The sequence below is a fragment of the Miniopterus natalensis genome, chromosome 9, assembly GCF_054644295.1.
Source record: "Miniopterus natalensis isolate mMinNat1 chromosome 9, mMinNat1.hap1, whole genome shotgun sequence".
Classification (NCBI taxonomy): Eukaryota; Metazoa; Chordata; class Mammalia; order Chiroptera; family Miniopteridae; genus Miniopterus; species Miniopterus natalensis.
This window is the reverse complement of record NC_142089.1, coordinates 22,590,542-22,610,735: the sequence shown is the minus strand read 5'-3', so window position 1 is coordinate 22,610,735 and position 20,194 is coordinate 22,590,542. Positions and strand designations below refer to the sequence as shown.

General features: G+C 42.0%; 1 protein-coding gene across 8 annotated transcripts in view; it reads right to left on the bottom strand.

Moving 5' to 3' along the window:
* Positions 1–20,194, bottom strand: part of MACF1 (microtubule actin crosslinking factor 1) — a 302,250-nt gene that overhangs the window by 157,378 nt on the left and 124,678 nt on the right. For all 8 annotated transcript variants that reach the window (XM_087820322.1, XM_087820324.1, XM_087820323.1 and 5 more), the window contains exon 5: positions 18,388–18,480. In XM_087820322.1, the coding sequence (XP_087676448.1) occupies positions 18,388–18,480 (93 nt within the window). The remainder of the gene's footprint in view (positions 1–18,387; positions 18,481–20,194) is intronic.

Here is a 20,194-nt window from a genome sequence, read left to right as displayed (position 1 = left end):
AACAGGTTAGATTAAACATCAGCAGAAGATATTTTAAAATCAGAAGAAAAAAAACAGGGCCAGGAACTTTTAACTAATACTTTTTTGAGTATGAAAGAAAGCTGCAGGCTAATAAATCTTACTAAGATGTCTGAAGAAAGGCTATGAGAACAAAAGAATATGGGTAGCCTGCATGGAGTCTAGAAAAGGGAAATCAGTAAGTGTGGCCTCTAAGATTGTGACGGTGACATGGTGCCCTAACCAGCACATTCCAGGATTCTCGTCCCCTTGATAGGTACATTCCTATAGGAGAAATCAGGCTGCTAAACTCTGATGATGCCAGCTTGTAAGACCATCCTGCAAATCTGTCTTCCACCCCGTCTCTCTGCTCTGACTCCATATTCACCTGACAACCTTCAGATTATTATCTGCTTCCCATATTATATTGTAAAGCAACAAAATGCAAAGTGGCTGTTTCAAATACTGTAGCACTGGGCAGTTGTAATTCTTATTGTAAATTAATTTATATCAATCAATCTCTAACAAGTATTATCACACTGTAAATCAATCCACTACAGTGGGGGGGGGGGCTACAGAATTGCAAAGCTGAGGACCCAACAACAATGGGTAACAGCGCCCAACCCATCATCCTTCGAGTCTGGTGAAAACAGACCCTCCCTGGTACCAATTCTACTCTAGTTCTCCTTAACATTTCTAGCTGTTTGTTTTAATAACTAGATACCATTCACTACCACCTATCCCAGTACTTTCACTGTAGCCACTTCACATACATATTAAGATAACACATTGTTGGAAACAGAAAATAGATTTGTTGAAGTTAAAAGACACAGAACTTGAATAAGCAAAATGAAATCTGAGTATTTGTGTTTTTTACTCAAAAAAAAAAAAAAATTTCCAGTTAATTAACTGACATTGTATATCTGTTACAACCATAGTCAATTTCTCTGATGGCATCACCTATCTGCTGATCACAGTATCTTTGTATACTGCACTGAAAATAGTTCAATAAACAGCATTACTTCAGATTTTCCACAAAAATATAATAAGATGGGGGAAGTGGTTGGGTCCCAAGGGAACCTATTTGGATTAAGGTCCTTCCTAGCCCATGAACTGGATGAGAAAAATGGGATTACTGTCACAACCATCTCAGTAATTAAATTTGGCTTTTGTCCATCTCTTCATTTAATACTCATATGTGATGTGCACAGAGCTGTCCTTTGCAACACACAAAAGCTTTTACCTTAATCTCCCAAATGCAGAAACCCAGCTTCAGTGTCAGGGAGCTTTCTCCCTCATCTAGATTTTTAAAAGGAAGCCTTTTGGAGAGGAAGAACAGCCTCAATACCATTCCAGACACCATGCACATCTACCTGAATTCTCTCTCGACCCACACTTACAAAGGATTAATCCCCTCTCTGCAACATATTTAGAAACTTAATTTGTTCTTAATAATTCAATAAGTATACTAAACAACATCTTATCTGTGCTTAACACAATTCCAGGCACCAAGGAGAAGAACAGAAAAAGTCTAACACCATTTATTTATTCTGTTATTTCTTGAGCATCGACTATGTTCAAGGAGCTGTGCTTAAGTTCTTGGTATCTCAAGATAAAAGCACAACCTTGAGCTTCAAGTTCAAGCAATTTAGTAGGGGAGACAATATACTATACAGAGAGATCAACGCTGTGACAGAGATAAGCAAGTAACCCAAACTCGCAATGCCAAGGAACTTCTCTGAGGCAGCAACCTGTATGCTGAGTTTTAAGAAATGAGTAAAAGTTAGCCAGGTGAAAAGGGGGAAACAAAAAATGGACATGCCTGCTCTGCAAGAACTTAGTTAACTAAGATATGCCTTATCTGGCTAAAATAAGGCAGTCCCCAAATTTCCCAAAATGATAACAGGTGGACGGAAGAGAGAAATAGAGGAAGGGAAGCTCTGTGGTCCTCTTGAACATATAAACTTTTACAAAGTTATTTACACATACACTGGTTTAAAATTAAGCAGTATATCTAATGCATTAATTTAATGCTTCTTCTACTTTTACATTTCACAAAACCATGTTATTCAAACTCTACATCTTTGACATCAATGTCTTTTTCATCAATAAAGCTACTTTAAAAAATAAAGCTACTATTTGAGTGAATATTCTAGTAAATGGCCTCTACATTTATTTTTAAGATTTCTGAGATACAATAGCACTCTTCTGAATCGTGCAGTCACTGGAAATTTCACTCCCAGCTACGAGAATCCAGTTGCATAACACTGGATTAGTTTTGTTTCTCATTCATTCTATTAGAGTCCATTTATGATTTCCATAATGTGACCACTTGCTGTCTGTGTGTGTTTGATAAGTGATGTGATTTTTTAAGTTTTTAATATGATTACTACTTATATGCAATTACATTCCATATGTCAAATTAGGAGGTTAAATTCCCAAGAACAATAACTAAAACTTTCTTAGATTTTTGGTCTCTTTTTTGTTTAACCAATTATCTCTACAAAAAAATTGATACAAATTGAACTAGCAGATGGTGACCCAAATTCATTCATCCTTTTTCATGAAACGACTATAACTTCACTGAGAGGCCAATAACAAAGACTTTATAAAGTCAAATACAAATAGAATCCTTTTTCTCTGAAGGCTAATTTCTGTTGTGTGGGGGTCTTACTATACATTTAGTCATATGTGGTAGATCACATGAAAGGGTTACACATAACTTAAGGCCCCAAAAGATCAACAGTAATATAGTATATAATGATATCCAAAAGAGGATCTCAGCAGAACAAAAACTAGTATGGGCTCCAGTGATAAAAAATATTTCTTAAAGAAGTATAATTTAAAGTCATACTTAAGGATAGTATAGAGTAGACAAAGAGAAAGAGGAAACAAATTCCAGGCAGAAAGTAGATGCAAAGATTGGAAGTTGAAATAAGTTGAAACAGGAAAAGTAGATGATTAAGGGGTTGAGCTGTTAAAATAAGAAGGTTCCAACTGACAACTGATATAGGAGAGATTAGGTAGATGATGGGGTGTGGAGTGTGGTTGGAACACCAGGCTGAGAAGTTTGGACGTTGTATAAATCTATATAAGTCTCAGGGGATGAGACTAGGTGTAATGAACAGATACTCCATTCTCATGTCCTGAAGTTTCTAGCCGACCTCATCGTCATCAGACTTTAAAAACTTTCACTCAGGAGCAGACACGGGTACAGCGCAGTTATTCATGACAAATGCCCGGATAGAGGGTTCTAATGACAGCTGTGTTTTACCAACATCAGACTTAGGTAGAGGTCAGGGGTCAGTATTCAAATCAGAATCTTGGAGGCCTCTAGGGAACATAACCAGAACAGAAATCCCGGGTCACAGACTACAGGTATTTTTCAATTCTACTAAATAGTATCAAGCTACTCTCCAAATAATAGTAGCAATTTGTACTTCCACCCAAAAGGTATGATGAGGTTTTCTATCACTATGACGTTACATCCTCGCCTACACCAAGTATTTCCAGATTTTTTATTTTCTGCCAATATGGTGAGTGTGAAATATATCTTGTTTTGATTCCTGTGTCTTTGATTACTAGGGAGAAGGCACATGTGTATGAGGTATTTGGGTTCCCTTTATTGAGAGCTGCTTTTTCCTGGGCTTTCCCCTATTTTTCTACTAGAACATTTACCTTCTTCTCATTTATTTGTAGTGGTTCCTTAAATAATGATATAATAACATCTATTGTGTTTTACTTGTATTAATTTTCTTGTATAATTTTCACAGCAACCCTACAAAGTATATACTATTTTTATCCTCATTTTACAAATGGAGAAATTATGCCACAGAGAAGTTAAGTAATTTGCTAGTGAGTAATAGAGCAGAAAGTCCAACTCAGCCAATCTCGCTCCTCACTCTCAGCCTCTACTCCTACACTACATTTCCTGTGTCTGGATATTAGTCCTTTTTCTGTATATGCATCATATAATAATTTTATTATTTTTTTCTTAACTTTCCATTTGAAATGAAAAATTTCAGATATATACAAAAAGAGACAGAATAGAATAGTGAATTTCTATGTACCTATCACCCAGTTTCAACCATTATCAACTCATAACTTATCTTGTTTCATCTACACTACACCCCTCCCCTATTATTATGAAGCAAATTCCACATACATCATTTCTTCCATAAATACTTCAGTATGTATCTCTAAAGGATAAGGACTCTTTTAAACATAATCACACCACCATTTTTATACCTTAAAAATAATTATGATTCCTTAGCAATGTTTTTAATTAAGTAAAAATTTTTTTTTTAATCCTCACCTGAAGATATTTTTTCCATTACTTTTCAGAGAGAATGGAAGGAGGAGAGAGAGAGAAACATCCATGTGATAAAGACACATGGATTGGTTGCCTCCCACACATGCCCCAACTGGGGCAGGGGATCAAGCCTACAACTGAGGTATGTGCCCTTGGCAGGAATTGAATCCAGGATCCTTTAATCCTCAGGCCGACACTCTAACCACTGAGCCAAACTAGCTAGGGCGAGTAAAATTTTTTTGAAAAAGAAAAATCAACTCTAACTGTAATTTTAACTGCTACATTCCTACAATAGTATCATCTAGTTAACATTGCTCTTTTCTTACAATACAAAACCAGTATTAGTAAAACAACTTTCCCTATAATTGAAGAGGAGAAATCGGAAAGGGATACTTGTAAATTGAAAGGCTAAGCCCAGAAAATAATATGCCAACTGATCTCTTTCTCAGCATTACTAGCTCCCAGTGTTAGATCTGACTATCACCAGAGACTGTAAGGACTGTTGGGTCTGTCGCAAGGACACTGGAACAGAACCAAATTCTTTATTCAATAGAATCCACTAACAGTGTGGGCAAGAAATTGGCAGTGGGAGCCAAGACAGGGAGGAGGAAGGGATTTCCAACAATTTTCCTTGTTCCAAAAGCCAGATATTGTGAACATTGAAGGCAGCTGGGAATAGGGGGTCCTCTTGAGAGAAGGAATGGGCCAGAGAAGGCTTTGGTTGACATCAAAGTACAACGCTGTTAACCTGCTTCCATCCAGCTCCAAATCCTCATCTACTTGTCACTCTGAAAACCATTTCTGTCAGCTGGCCCCTGCCATCCTGCTTCTGTGTTAGCTGTTTCTTGACAAGGGGAGAATCAACTATACCAGGTGAACAGGAAGCAGACCATTTATCTTCTATTATCTAAACCCTGCACACATAAGAATTACAAGTTTTCATTCTCTCTATTCCTGAAAACCCACTGCAAAGTGTATGTCCAGCCACAACCTGGTCCCATTAGCACTGATATGCTCTGGACTGATCAACAAGAGAGACCACACGACGTGAGTTATGCCAAGGACAGATACCAGTGTGGAACCTGAATTATTTTCTGAGAAGGGTTACTACTCTAACATATTAAAAACAAAACAAACACACACAAAAATAAATAAATAAAATCCACTCTTGAGCTGCCAGCTGTCTCCTCTTCGGGAAGGAGTTGGTGTGATTAGCCACAGTTGCTCCCCTGACCCGTGTCCTCCCAGCATTCTCGCCCTCAGCAGAGGGAACTCAGGCTCCAGTCAGATGCTCTCACCTCAAGTCTCAACTCCATTTCATACACCTGCAGTGTCAGACACAATGCCTGTGTCTCCCTGACTTCTGCTGTCCTCAGGCCTTATGCACAGCCTGCTAGTGATGGAGCAGCTCCTGAAGATGGTTCCTTAAGAGTCCAGTGAGGCTCTCAGGCCCCTACTGCCTGAGGACTTACATCCTGCAGGGATTTCACATTTATCTTGAGAAGTTACATCTTCTCTGTCATATGGAACGGTCAGTCTGTGGTCTCCCCATCACACAATGGACACAGAGTCTCAGAAATGTGTCAGCCATCTAAACTGACAGTCATGTAGTTTTTCAGACTGGGCAGAGTTTTACAGCTGAGTAATCTGACTGTGTCTGATCTAAACAGGTAGGAGGGATGGGATGCAGAGCTTGGCTGCCCAGAAAATCCCACATACCAATTTGACTCACATACTGAATAGCAAAAGAATCACACCACTATCGATACTGCCAAACTACTGATCATGACCCAAAGGTTTCTCCCACCAGTCTTTTCTTTAAGACTTCTCATGGAGTGGTTAGAAACCTTCCCTCCCAGTGAGGAAATCCCATACTAAGCACCATGGTCACCTATAGTACATTATCTAGAACTGATTTCCACTAGGAGTCCCTTAAAATTTTACACTCCAAACTTTCTGAAAATCTCACACTCACTCATGAGCATGAATCCTAAAATATTATGATGCCTCCACAACCTCAACTTAATGCCAGTGGTATCAAAAGAGCAACCAGTGCAGCAGTTAGTTTTATCCCCTATTCTACATCCATTCCATACAAAGATAAAAACTGATTTTGACATTCTCTCTTCTTCGATGAAACTCAAAATACTTGTACATCCCATCCTAGCAGCCTTGCTGCCTTCCTTCTCACCTTCTTTCTCTCTCTCTCTCTCACACACAGATACAAACACAGACACACACACACACTTTATATGGAAAAGCCCAAGGAGGCCTCTTGCCTAACCATATAATGAATATTTTTCAATGGTCACTTTCCCCTCCAACTGTTGGGAGTTTCCAAACTCTGTAATAACAAAGGGAACTGAGATGAGCCTATCTATGGAGGAAATTAATCCCCAAAGAGGACATTGTGAACACATCAGCTTAAAACGCGTGTCTCTCCCCAGCCTCATGCTGCTGGTGAGGAGCAGGGCACCGGCAGATAGGCCACATCCCTGTTTTGCAGACATCAAGGCAGCTGCCCTCGGTCTCAGCAAGAAAAGAGCCCTACCGCATCTTCCACCCCTTGCTGCTCTGGGATCCTAAAGAGTTTATTTCTTCTGCTGCAGAGGCTGACATGCCAACAAAAGTTCTTCAGTCACTAGTGAATAACTTCAGTCACTGTGCCACCCAGCGTCTTACCAAATCCTCCTCCCTTCTCAGCATCCAGATCTCTTAAATTCCCATTTGCTGCTTGACCCTAAAAACATTCCCAGCACCCACCACCATCACTACTCCCATCACCTATGCCTGGATATATACCTCACAGACAAAAACGTGTCAGAGCTATAAATATATCCAATCAGAAAACCAACTTTTTCTGTCCTCAAACCTTCAAACTGCCCTAACCCCCTCCTCTGGATTAATCTCCAAATAACCCCATGTCCCTCTCTAATGGCAAACTCAGGAACCAAAGGAGGATTAGCCCTGTCCACCTCTACAAATATTGAGTGTTGTCACTAGCTGTGTCTCCCAGGAGAGGGATTGCATCAGCTCTAGTAAGAACATCATTCTCCTGGGGAGAAGAGCAATTACACTGAAGATAGCTCCTCAGTCCTTCAACATTCCTCACCCCTTCTCCACTCACTTCAGGGACTTAGCCAGACCTCCCTTATCCTTTGTGCTACACCACAGACTCCTTGTGGCAGGGAAGCTGATAAACACACCTGCCTAAAAGTAAGTACTAACTAGCACTGCACCTTGAGAGATAACCCCACTCAAAAGCTCAAGCAATCATGCTGCATAGTTGCACAAAATCAGGGACTCCCCAGAGACAAGACTTGGTTCCAAGCATCCAGGGGCAGACCAGAAATAGATTCTGTTTGCCAAGCCCAGCAGTCACTAACTCCCAGTTCCCAGACATAGGGACAATTTTGAGAAGAAAGCCCCAAGATCCTCACTGCTCGCCAAACTCCCCTTTAATAAGTTTGAGGGCCAGGAATCCAAACAGCTGTTTGCATATCCCTTGGACATGCCCACCTACCTCCTCCAGACCCCATGATGGGGTGTGGCTTGGCTCCAAAGAAAGGGTGCCATCCTCTTCTGAGAATGACGTGGAACTCTTTTCGGGTTCTGCCTCTTTAGGCCGGATCCCACGTGAATGTAGCCCACTGCTGCCATAGCCAGAGGAGGAGGGCACCATGCTCACAGTCATGCCACTGACAGACAAATCACTCTGAGAAGCAGGCAGCTGGGGACCATGGGGCAGCACGCGACCCATGTGGACAGGTTCTGTGCATCTGTGGCCTCTCGACTGCTCCGATAGTGATGAAGGGATAGAATGCTCTGTAATCCAGGAACCTGTCTCAGGGGCACTTAAAATACCCTTTGTTCCTCCCCCCACACTCCAACCCTCTGAAAGTTGGTCTCCATGTCCTGTGTTAGTGTTGCTGGGGGAGTCCGTCCTGCAGAAAGTGCTGCTCTGACATCCAGGCTGAGCATCCGCTTTCTCCGCTGCAGTCTCTCCTGGCAAAGGCAGCAGCACAGCCCTGCTGCTGCAGGACGCTGTCCTCGGAAACTCCACCCGCTGGCTCACCGACTTCTCACAGCTCCTCTCCGCTGGGTTATCAAGCAGGTGAGCGATGACAGTCATCCCCTCTTCCAGGGAATCCCAGACCCCTCCGGCAACTGATGGCTCATTCTCTAGCAAGAGGTGGGCAGTCTGGATCTCCCCCTGGAATCTCTCCTTCACCTGCACAACCATCCCTTGATCTCCCACTCCTGAGCTGGGGGCCGAGTCCTCAGGCAGCAGGATGTCTGGGGGAGGATGTTCTACCTCTCCCACTCCTTCCTCCTTTTGGAGACTCACTATAAACTTCGTTAGGGTTTCTGTCTCTTCAATGACTCCAGTTCCTTCCAAGGGTTCTTCCTCAGGGGATAACTCTGGAGTAGGGGTTTTCTTCCCCCTCCACTTCCTTTTGAACCGAACCCTTTTCTTAGGAGATATAGGAGCCTTCTCAGGAATAGCTACTGAATCTTTTGGCTCCTTAACACAGCCCAGTGAATTTCCCATCGCTTTCCTCTCCTAATCTCAGCAAAAACGCAGCTAAGCCGGTCCTACGATCCCAGAGAAATCCCAATCTTGGCTTCATCAGATTAGATGCACATTTAAAAACATGCACTGTGCCGGCAATCCCTCCAATTCTTTCTCCCTCCCTCCCGCCTCTCTCAGTCTCTTCCAGCCGCTGCCGATTCAGACAGCCATCTTACAGGCTCGGAGCTGCAACAAGACAAATTCAAAGCATCTCACTGCAGTTCAGAAATCACTTGACCTAAAAGCAGACAGAAAGCGGATTGGCTGCAGCTTCCTCTCTCCAAATATGAGGTAATTGGAGCACTGCCCTCAGAAACACAAACAGAAAGCAAAAAGGAGCTGGAAACAGAGGAGGGGAGAAATTAGGGAGGGAGAGGAGGAGGGGGAGATTGTAAGAGTAAAGGGAAAAGGGAGGGGGGAAGAGGAGAGGCCGTGGGAGAAGGTAACGTAGAGGCAGGGGGAGGAGAAAGGGAGAAAAGCAAACCAGCGCTGCTGGAACCAACCAGGAAGGGAAGGGCCAAGTGGAACCAGGGCTGGGGATGCTGCAATTATGGCCCCAGACTCTGAAAGGAAGTAGATTTCAATTGTTGTACCAAGACATCCATAAGAAAATATCAAACAAGGCAGATATATTCTCTATTTTTTTCAGGCCAGAAATAAAATTACGTTAATCAAATTATAACCTGAGACTAGAACCTAATTCTCAGAGTTAAGAAGAGAAACAGGCTTTAAAGATCTGGTATCTTGTAGCATTTATTTCCCTCCTTAGAGAGAGAGAAATACCTGTTAAATCTGCTGACACATGGGAAAAGCCTAGAAATCAGTTCCGAGTACAGGATCTGGACTCCCGGTAAAAAGGACACCACTTCCAAATACCAGAGGCAGTGTCTCTGCTGAAGGATATGTGACAATGGTAGTCCTGGTGCTGCTGACAGCTAACATTATTTTAGCGTCTGTTCTGTGCTAAGCCCTGTGCTAAGCTATGGATTATCTTATTTAATTCTCACAGTAACAGGTCAAAACTATTATTTTACATTTGACAGGTAAAGAAACAGAGGTTTAAGAAAGTTGATTGGTTTGCTCAAGGCTACACAGTTAGTAAGTGGCAAAGCCAGAACATGAATTCCTATTTAAGGCTTTTAATTTCAACCTCATGTCACACGAGCTTCTAACTGTGGCAGGGATGGAAGTCTGTACTCAGTTAAGTAAAAGAAGAAGATCCCCCATTGTTTTGAATTGGCAACTAGGCTCACCTGGACCAAGGGCTCGAACAAAGATAACACTTGCTATTTGGGAGCAAGGAAGGGAGTTGCTAAAATGGGGCCCGGATGGTTTTTACTTTGCAATAGGGCACGAAGACTGAAGAACAGGGCTAAGAAGTTGGATTCAAAAGTCACCCTGTTATGTCAATGGGATTTGCCCGCCCCAATTTTTAGTATGGTGTCTGGCACATGAGATACCACCACAACCCAAAGGGCTCTGAATGGAGCAGAAGGAAAGGAGTTATATGCGTTTCTTTCTGGCTGCAGCTATTTCGTTTATGCCAAAAGGACCCAGCCCACAAGCAGAGAGAAGAAGGCTGCCTGGCTTAAGCTATGTCAGCCCTAAAGACCTGTATCAGTACAGCCCTAACCATCTTTCCTGGAAACCTAAAAATCACCGTCCACAAAAGGACAGCAACAAGAAGCCCTAAATCCACAGCTCCCACACAACCACTTCTGAGACCCTACTGATGCTCCCCATTGCTTCACAGCTGCAGCAGGTGTCTCTCCCCTCAGCCGGTTCCTAAGGCCGACAGCAAAGCTGCAGCACCATCTTATGGCCATCATGTGCCACAGCAAGAAACAAGACAAGGGGATTAGCCTGGGACAGAAACTTAATCAGACTACCAGAAATCATTTACTCAGCAAAAAATCTGACATTCCTATACAATTCTCTAGGCAGGCACCAGGACTTCATTCCTCCAGTCAAGAGAACTGGAACTTTTAAGATGCCTACCCTAAGGCCTAAGCTTGAATTTTATTCATGAAGTACAAGCAAACCAAATTCCTGAAACTGATCAACTCAGGGCAGAGAGAGGCAGCTGTTTCATATGACTGCTGCTGCTGCTGCTGCTGTAAGGTTTTTCAGAGAAGCCTGACAGAACTGAGCATATTTACTTCGGGGAACATTTTCTTTTTAAATTTTTGCATTATGTTGGAAAATCAGGTCTTTATTTCCTTCTGCTCCAAAGATAAACTGGTCTAGGGAGGAGCAGAGATATTTTAGTTAAGTAGACCTAGGTTCAAATTCCCAGCTCTGTTAACTTAGCAGTTAAGCAGCTTAACTTGCTAGGTGATCAGTCTCCTTATCTGTAAAATATGGATACTACCACCTACTTAATGGGGCTGTAGAAAGGGTGATTGAGATAATGTCTATAAAGTGCTTGGCTTAGTGCCGGGTTTACAGTAAATCCCTTTTCTTCCTATTTATAACTATAGCTAAAAGATATGAGACACTCCACCACCACCACCAGGGCCCTAATATACTCTTTTTCTTGACTACACTCTAAGGAAAAAGGTATGTTCCAAGGTCCAAAGTTTGGGTGCTTCTTTTTCTTTGCAGGAGCTCTGCTTCCACTGTTGAACTAAGTTAACTCTGATCACCAGGGCTTTCCCCTGGGTCTTTTTCTCATTTAGCCTGAGCTCTTAACAAGCAGACTGCTGCCTTCTGGGAAAGCACTTCTAGGGCCTACTATTCTGCCTGTCTTCTCCTTTGGCTTTTTCTCATTAACTGTTTACTTACTCTCCATAGGTCTCCCACAAAGACAGCCATAGTGAGACTACAGAGTGAAAGAACTCGCTCATTCATTCCACAAACATGAACGGTGCCTCATCCACAGGCCAAGCGTTAAGCACTGTAAACTACACAAAAACGTAAACCTCAAGTCTACCTAGTAGCTAAGATCACTCTTGACCTGAGCTCCCTGAAGTTTTTAAATTTCAGAGTACTAGATATACACTAGTATTTAATAAACAATTAAGAGTTGGAAAACGAATTTCAAGAACTTCTCTTTATCTGGATGTGTAACCTCCCAAAAATCAGCTGGTCTTTGATTACTCGCTCATCAACAAGTGGGCACAGGAAAGTAGACATCAGTCTATTTCTCTGGTCTACCCTACCATGCTCTTTGAGATCAAATTCATGAAATACTCATTCACTTAACACATATGGAGTACCTATTCTATGCCAGTCAAAGAAAACAACAAAAGAGACAAAATCCCTGCTGTCATTAAGCTTGCATCCTAGTGCAGGGGTCCACACAACAAATATGTCGAATGGTAGTAGGTGTTACCCAACACAACACTGTAAGCCATACAGTGCTTCTGAGAGTCATTTGGTAAAATAAAGGAAGGTGTACAACCCAGCAATTATAGTCCAGGTATCTATCCCCAAATGCCCTCTTGCTTGTATGCATAAAAACACATGTACATAGGTGTTAAATGCAGTAATGAATACCTTTTTCATAAATAACAGACTGCAAATAATAGCTGTTGCACAGCTGCAGGGGCTCTGCTCACTCACACTACAGTCCAAATAAACTACTTAAGATGAACAAATCAGGTCCTCCTTTGTCGACATGAATAAACCTCAAAAAAAAGTTTAGATTAAAGAAGGCAGGATAGGTAGAAGATACTCTTTGTGTCAAATATGAAAACGTACAAATAACAGCACACATTGTTTATGAATACCTCTTCTGTCTTAAAGGTACAACAGCATATATGAGAATGATATACATCAACTTCAGGGCAGTATTTACCTGCAGGTCAGAGGGAGCAAGAAAACTGGCCGTATCTGAAATGTTTTACTTCTTTCAAGAGAAACAGAAAAAAATCTGAAGCAAATATAACAAAAATATCTGTTTACTTTTTTTTTTTAATCCTTACTTGAGGATATCTTTTCCACAGCTTTTCAGGGAGAGTGGAAGGGGGAGAGAGAGACACATACATTGACTGGCTGCCTCCTGCACATGCGGGGATAGGGCCTGCAACCAATATACGTGCCCTTGACTGGAATCGAACCCAAGACCCTTCAGTCCACAGGCTGATGTTCTAACCACTGAGCGAAACCAGCTAGGACAATATTTGTTTAATTGTGAAAGTGACTACACACACACAAAGATGTGTTATATACTTTTCTGAGTACTTGAACTTTTCATTTTTATTTATGTTAAGTTAAAAACTTAACATAAAAAGAATCCCTATCATTTAGCACAGATGTGTTAAAACATTTGGAACCATAAACCTCTTTATAAAGTTATCAATACTACCAGCCTCATCAGTAGTAGCAAATTTTTAATCTGAAACCAGCCTCTCCTTCAACTGAATACTCCCTTGATATGAAAACCATGACCTATACCTATATAATTATTCTGCTTCATTAGCGCTAATAACAGAGATTGACTATAATGACCATCTTACTGATCCCCTAACATTTGATAGTTCTACTCTGCATTTCTATTTTGCTTTATATAGCACATGTTCTTGATAAAAGCAGCTAACACACACTCCGTAATAAAAGACTAGAAAACTACAATGATACATAACCAGCAAGATACATATCACAACCTATGTGAAGCAAGACAAGGAGGATGGGGGCTCCATATAATCCTTTATCTGCAGACAGGGAACATTTTCCTGCACTCCCAAACACTTAGCTAATACTATACAGGCAAACACCAAGACTTCAAAAATAGCAAAGAAAGGAATTAGTAATTATTTGCATCTGGGAAAACACTCTGGCAGCAAAGCTTCCCTCTACAAGAAGACAAAACAGACATTCAGCTATGCTGAAATAGCAAGAGAAAAGCAGGTAGCCAATATGCATGCAGAAGATAAAGCCAGAGCTGTTTATATCTTCCAGTAAAATTGGTAACAGGCCAAAAAACAGTGGGCTAGGTCAAAAGTCCTGGAAGCTATAAAATCCATTAATTATTGAGTATATGCTATGTTCCACCTCCCTGTCCCACACATACCGAATTCTTTACATCTCTATCAAGTTATTTTATAGAATGTCTCCTGCCATCCCTTTGTTTTATTTTATCTATTTGTTAATCCTCACCCAAGGATATTTTTTCCGTTGCTTTTCAGAAAGAGTGGAAGAGGGGGGCGACATAGATGTGAGAGACACATGGATTGGTTGCCTCCTGCATGGGCGCCAACTGGGGGCAGGGAGTGAACCCACAACCCAGGTACATGCCCTTCATTGGGAATTGAACCTACAACCCTTGGTGTGCGGGCTGACACTCTAACCAAGGGCTGAGCCACACCAGCCAGGGCTTCTGTCATTCCTTTGAATTATATAGTTGAACTGGATTGACTCAGTGTCCACTGCAATTTTCTATCTCTCACAGACTCTACCTAAGACCTTGCTCACAGCTGGTCTTCAGTAAATGTATGTGGAATTCAGTTAAATAATACATTTCCCTGAAAACTAAAACCACAAGGAGATATCAGTTCAAACTCACTGTGATGGCTATAATCTAAAGGACAGACAACAAATGTTGGCAAAGATACGGAGAAACAGGAACCTTCACACATTGCTGGTGGGAATGTAAAGTGGTACAGCCTCTTTGGAAGACAATTTGGCAGTTTCTTTAAAAGTTATACATAAACTTACCATACAACTCAGCAATTCCACTCCTAGGTATATATCCAAGAGAAGTGAAAACATGCATCCACACAAAAACTAGTACTCAAATATTCATATCAACACTATTTATAATAGCAAAAAAATAACACAAATGCTCATCAACTGCTGAACAGGCAAACAAAATATATCATATATCCATACAGCAGAATGCTACTCAGCAATAAAAAGGTATGAAGTACTGATACATGCTACAATATGGATGAACCTCAAAGATATGCTCAGTGAAAGAAGCCAGATGCAAAAGATCATGTACTACATGATTCCATTTAGGTGAAATGTCCAGAATAGGCAAATCTAAAAAGACAGAAAATAGATTAGTGGTTGCTTGAAGCTGGGCATGGGAACAGAGAGCTTGAAATGAGAAAGAGGGATTATACCAGGGTGATGAAAATGTTCTAAAACGGGATTATGGTGATTGTTGTATAACTCATAAAAATCGCTGAAGCCCGGCCAGGCGTGGCTCAGCGGCTGAGCATTGACCTAGGATCCAGGTGATCAGGGTTCGATTCCCGGTCAGGGCACATGCCCGGGCTGCGGGCTCAATCAATGACTCTCTCACCATTGATGTTTCTATCTCTCTCCCTCTCCTTTCCTCTCTCTGAAATCAATAAAGATATATATATATATATTTTTTAAATCGCTGAAATATACAATAAAAGGGTCAATTTTATGGTATGCAAAATACACCTCAATAAGTTGTTTTTTAAAAAGTATGTAACGCCCGGCCGGGCATGGCTCAGCAGTTGAGCAGCGATCTACGATCCAGGAGACTGTGGTTCAATTCCCGGTCAGGGCACATGCCCGGGTTGCGGGCTCGATCTCCAGTTGGGGGCATGCAGGAGGCAGTGCAGGAGGCAGCAGGTCAATGACAACTCTCTCGTCATTGATGTTTCTATCTCTCTCTCTCCCTGTCCCTTCCTTTCTCTGAAATCAATATAGATATATATAAAAAATAAAAAAAAATAAAAAGGATGTTTCTTCCTAAAATATCAAAATAAAATGATAACCAAAAAGATGTCTTTAAAAAGTTAGCTAACTAGGCCTGGTTGCGCATTTGATTCCCGGTCAGGGCACATACCTAAGTTGTGGGTTGGATCCCTAGTCAAGGCACGTACAGGAGGCAACCAATTGATGATTCTCTCACATCAATGTTTCTCTCTCTCCTTCTCCCTTTCTCTTTCTCTCTAAAATCAATAAAACATATCCTCGGGTGAAGATTTTTTAAAAAAGAGTATTTTCCAGAGGTACACACTGAAATATTTACAGATGAAATTATATGAAGTCTGGGATTTCCTTTGAATTAACCTACTGGGGTTTGAGGACTGGATCAGGATATAGAAGAAATTTTTCATAACAAATCTTTAAAGAGAGAGAAAACTATTCCTGACAGAGCTCTTCAGGACAGGAACAGCTCCATTACCCCATTTCCTTTGTGCCAGCAATGGCTTAATTAACCAGTTCAGTTTTCATTCCTTGCTCCTGAGTTTCCTTTTTAAGAGATTTAGTTGTAGTCAGGATAAATAGAGACACAGCTATTTATGTGTGAAGTAAGTGGACAGCTTCCTCTTACTTCATACATATGAGATTAACACTGGGCACTAACAGTGACCACAGGTTTGTGGCAAAAATAGTTTCTCTTAAAAAATGCCTCTGTTAATAAGTGTTCTAAAGGAATAAATCTAGTTCTTCATTAAAGCTCAAAGTTCCTGTTCCCACCCTGCAAAGGGGCCCCTTGCCACATTCATGCTCCTGGTTATCCCTATATCCAAAGCATGCCTAAGACCACCCAGTGGTTCCACAAAAATACACATTACCTCTATACTTTCCTAAGCCTACCCATGCTGTCAATTTCTAACACTAGCTCCAAACCAGAGCCCCAAGAAATAAGCCCTAAACTCTCAGCATTTTCTCAGGGTCTTAGGAATTATGGTACACCTACTGTTCTGATTTAAACCAGCAGGTGGCGACAACTCACCAAGTAGGACATGGAAGTGGCCTCAGCCCCTCTAGTCAGTCAGTGCCTTGAGATACTACATGAGTCTTCTTTTCTCACCTGCCCAAGAAGTGGTCCCTCTAATCTATCAGCCTCCTGTACATCAACTGGGTATGGGAAAGCTGTCTGAAAAATAGCTTTGGCCCTAGCCAGTTTTGCTCAGTGGTTAGAGCGTCAACCCTCAGACTGAAGGTTCTCAGGTTCAATTCTGGCCTAGGGCATGTACCTGGTTGCAGGCTCCATCCCAGCCCTGGTCAAGGCTCATTCAGGAGGCAACCAATGTGTCTCTCTCACATCAATGCTTCTCTCTTTCTCTCCCTTCCACTCTCTCTGAAAAGCAGTGGAAAAAATATTCTTGGGTGAGGATTAAAAAAAAAAAAATTGAAAAATAGCTTTGCTTAGTTTTGCTAAAGTGATTCAAGACAGTCTTTTTATAAAGATAGGGCTGTACTTGCCAGAAAAGGATTGGCTTTCTTATGAAGGCCCTGTGACTGTGAACACTACCAAGACGCCACTGCTTTTGGGTGTGATGAAGGCTACAAGGTTGTGCTCACAAACACGTATATAAACCCAGCTACTAAGGCGCTTGGTATGGAATGTTTGTGATTCCTCAAAAGTCATACATTGAGCCCGGACAGGCGTGGCTCAGCGGTTGAGCATTGACCTAGGATCCAGGTGATCGAGGTTTGATTCCCGGTCAGGGCACATGCCCGGGCTGTGGTCTCGATCCCCAATGACTCTCTCATCATTGATGTTTCTGTCTGTCTCTCTCTCCCTCTCCTTTCCTCTCTCTGAAATCAATATATAGTTTAAATAAAATAAAAAAAAGTCATATATTGAAGCCCTAACCCCTCACTGTGACTGGATTTGGATGGAGGTGGGGCATTTGGGAGATAATTATGTTTAGATGAGGTCATGAGAGTGGAGCCCCCATAATGAAAAGATGAAGAAACATGAGATCTCTTTCTCTGTTCTGTATACATGTACCAAGGAAAGGTCATGTGAGGACATAACCAGGAAGAGGGCTCTCACCAAGAACCCAACCATACTGGCACCCTCATCTCAGATTTCAAACTTCTAGAACTATGAAAAATACGTGTCTGTTGTTGACGCCACCCAGTCTATGACAGGATTTTGTTACAGCAGTCCGAATGACCGAGACGGTGCTACAACTAACCAGGCTTGTTTTAAGGTCATGAGAGACAAGGATAAGTCTACATCAAAGCAGGATTAACAGCCTTCACTCCACCCTTTAAAGTATCACAGCCAGCATCTCTCCCCACCCCTCATACTCTGAGTACCTAAAGAGCCAGTTTTGACTCAGCTGAGCAGACTTCTAATAACCAGACTGCCAATGACAGGGCCAAATGAAGCAAGTGAAAAATCCCATTTCATCATGAAAATGATTAGGAAGTTCTGGGTTTAGGCTGTAACAGCTTTATCTCCAGGCCAATCCTTAATTCCTTTCCAACTCCCACTCTTACCCCTGTTTACTGCCAAATACAGAGAAGGAAGGCTCAGTGTGCCTGTGGAAGGCAGTGCAACTTCTAGTTCTTTCTAGGCCAGGGGTGGGGAACATCCGGCCTGCGAAATCATTTGGTCTGGCCCTGCCAAGGCATCAACAAAGAGAAGCAGTTCCAGCCATCACATTAGGGGTGAATTAATGAAATGTTTGACGAAATATAGCAGGTTAATTTTTAAGTTGAAAATTCTGTATGGCCTTCGAATGATGTTATAAATATCCAGAAAAAAGGTTCCCCACCCCTATTCTAGGCCATGTCCAAACCAAGCAACAGGGACCCTAAACTTCACAGACCGTACCTGGAAGTGCAAAATAATGGTCCAGATCAGGCCCAGGGTCAGCTTGGGGTTGCCATCTGTAATGTCATCATTGCGAATATTCACTAGTTTCACCTGAAAAAGAAATAAAAGCCGGTCTCAGAGTTCTGTGACTTTTGTTTTTATTTCATTTTTATAGACTTTCATCATTTATATACAGTTAAACTGATTTTTGTGTGTATAATTCTATGAGTTTTAAAATATGTATAGATTCGTGTAACTACCACCATAATCGGAATAACAGAACAGTTCCATCATCCCAAAAAGATGACCCCGTGTTGCCCCTTTGTAGTCCAACCCTGCCCCCACCCCTAACTCCCAGCAACCAGTGATCTATTCCCAGTTTTGCTTTTTCCAGAATGTCATATAAATGGAGTCATACGGTACGTAATCTTTGGAACTGGCCTTTCCCCTCCACTCAACACAATGTCCTTGAGATCCCCATCCAAGTTGTTGCACGTATCAATAGTTAGTTCCTTTCACTGCTGAGCAGTCTTCCACTGTATTGATACGTCAACACTGTGTTTACCATTTCATCCACCGAAGGACACTGGGGTTGTTTCTTGGAGCAATTATGCATAAAGCTACTATATTCATGCACAGGTTTTTGTGTTTTTCATTTCTCTAGGGTAAATTCCTAGGAGTGGGATTGCTGGGTCATATGGTATATGTTTAGCTTTATATGAAACTGCCAAACTATTTTCCAGCATGACTGTGCCATTTTACATTCCCAGCAGCAAAGCAGCCTTGCTTGCAAGCACACAGTATTGTGAGTTGCTTTTTTATTAAGTCATCACAGCCCTGACATTTTTTTTTTTAAGGTTAAGGGGTGGGGGAATGCCTCTTCTCCCTTATCAGTCTTTGGCCTGCTCCAGCCTCCATTTTCCCTCCATTTCCATCTACTTTGCCACAGATTTCCCCACCTGCTCATGACTCCCATAACACTTGCTTTACTCCTGAAATCTCACTCCAACACCACAATGTGTACAGACACACAGGCTGTCCCCCCACCAGGGTGACCAACCATTCCAGTGAGCAGGGAACTGAGGGGTTTCCCAGGATGTGGGACTTCCAGTGCTGAAACCAACAGTGGCCCAGGAAAACCAGCCTACTTCCACCTCAACCCATGAGCCTCTTCTGTCAAACCCTCACGGAGCTCCTGTTCAACTGTGGCAAACTGTCCTTGAGCTGCCCTCCATTCATCTCTTCAATTGAACTGAAATCTCTGTGTCTCTAACAAACCGCAGTAACTTCAAACAGAAGCCTCACTCGCCCTTACACTAACGGTGACCAGTACTATGCAATGAGTGTGTGTGCCATCCAAATGCATACGTTATACCCTAATACCCAATCGGATGGCATCTGGAGGTGAGGCATTTTGGGGTGATCAGGTTATGAGGGTAGGGCTCTCGGAAATTGGGTTAAGTGCCCTTATATAAGAGAACCCAAGAGAGCCCTCTCACTCCTTCCATCATGTTAGGACACAGCTAAAAGACGGCCATCTCTGAACCGGGACCTCCCCAGACACCGAATCTGCCTTGATCTTAAATTTCTGTTTTTTATAAGTCACCCAGTCTACGGTATTTCTCTTAGAGCAGCCTAAATGACTAAGACACCTGGGCAAGTTCTTTCCCTTTTCGGCACCTCAGTCACCCTCTGGGGTGGAAGAAGCTGCCCTTCCAGTCTAAGAATGTAGTTTTTGTAATCACTAATCACTAACAACCTACAGTTGGTCATCTGGCAGTATCAGCCAAGTCCACATTCCTCAGTCCCACCTCCATCAGTTTTC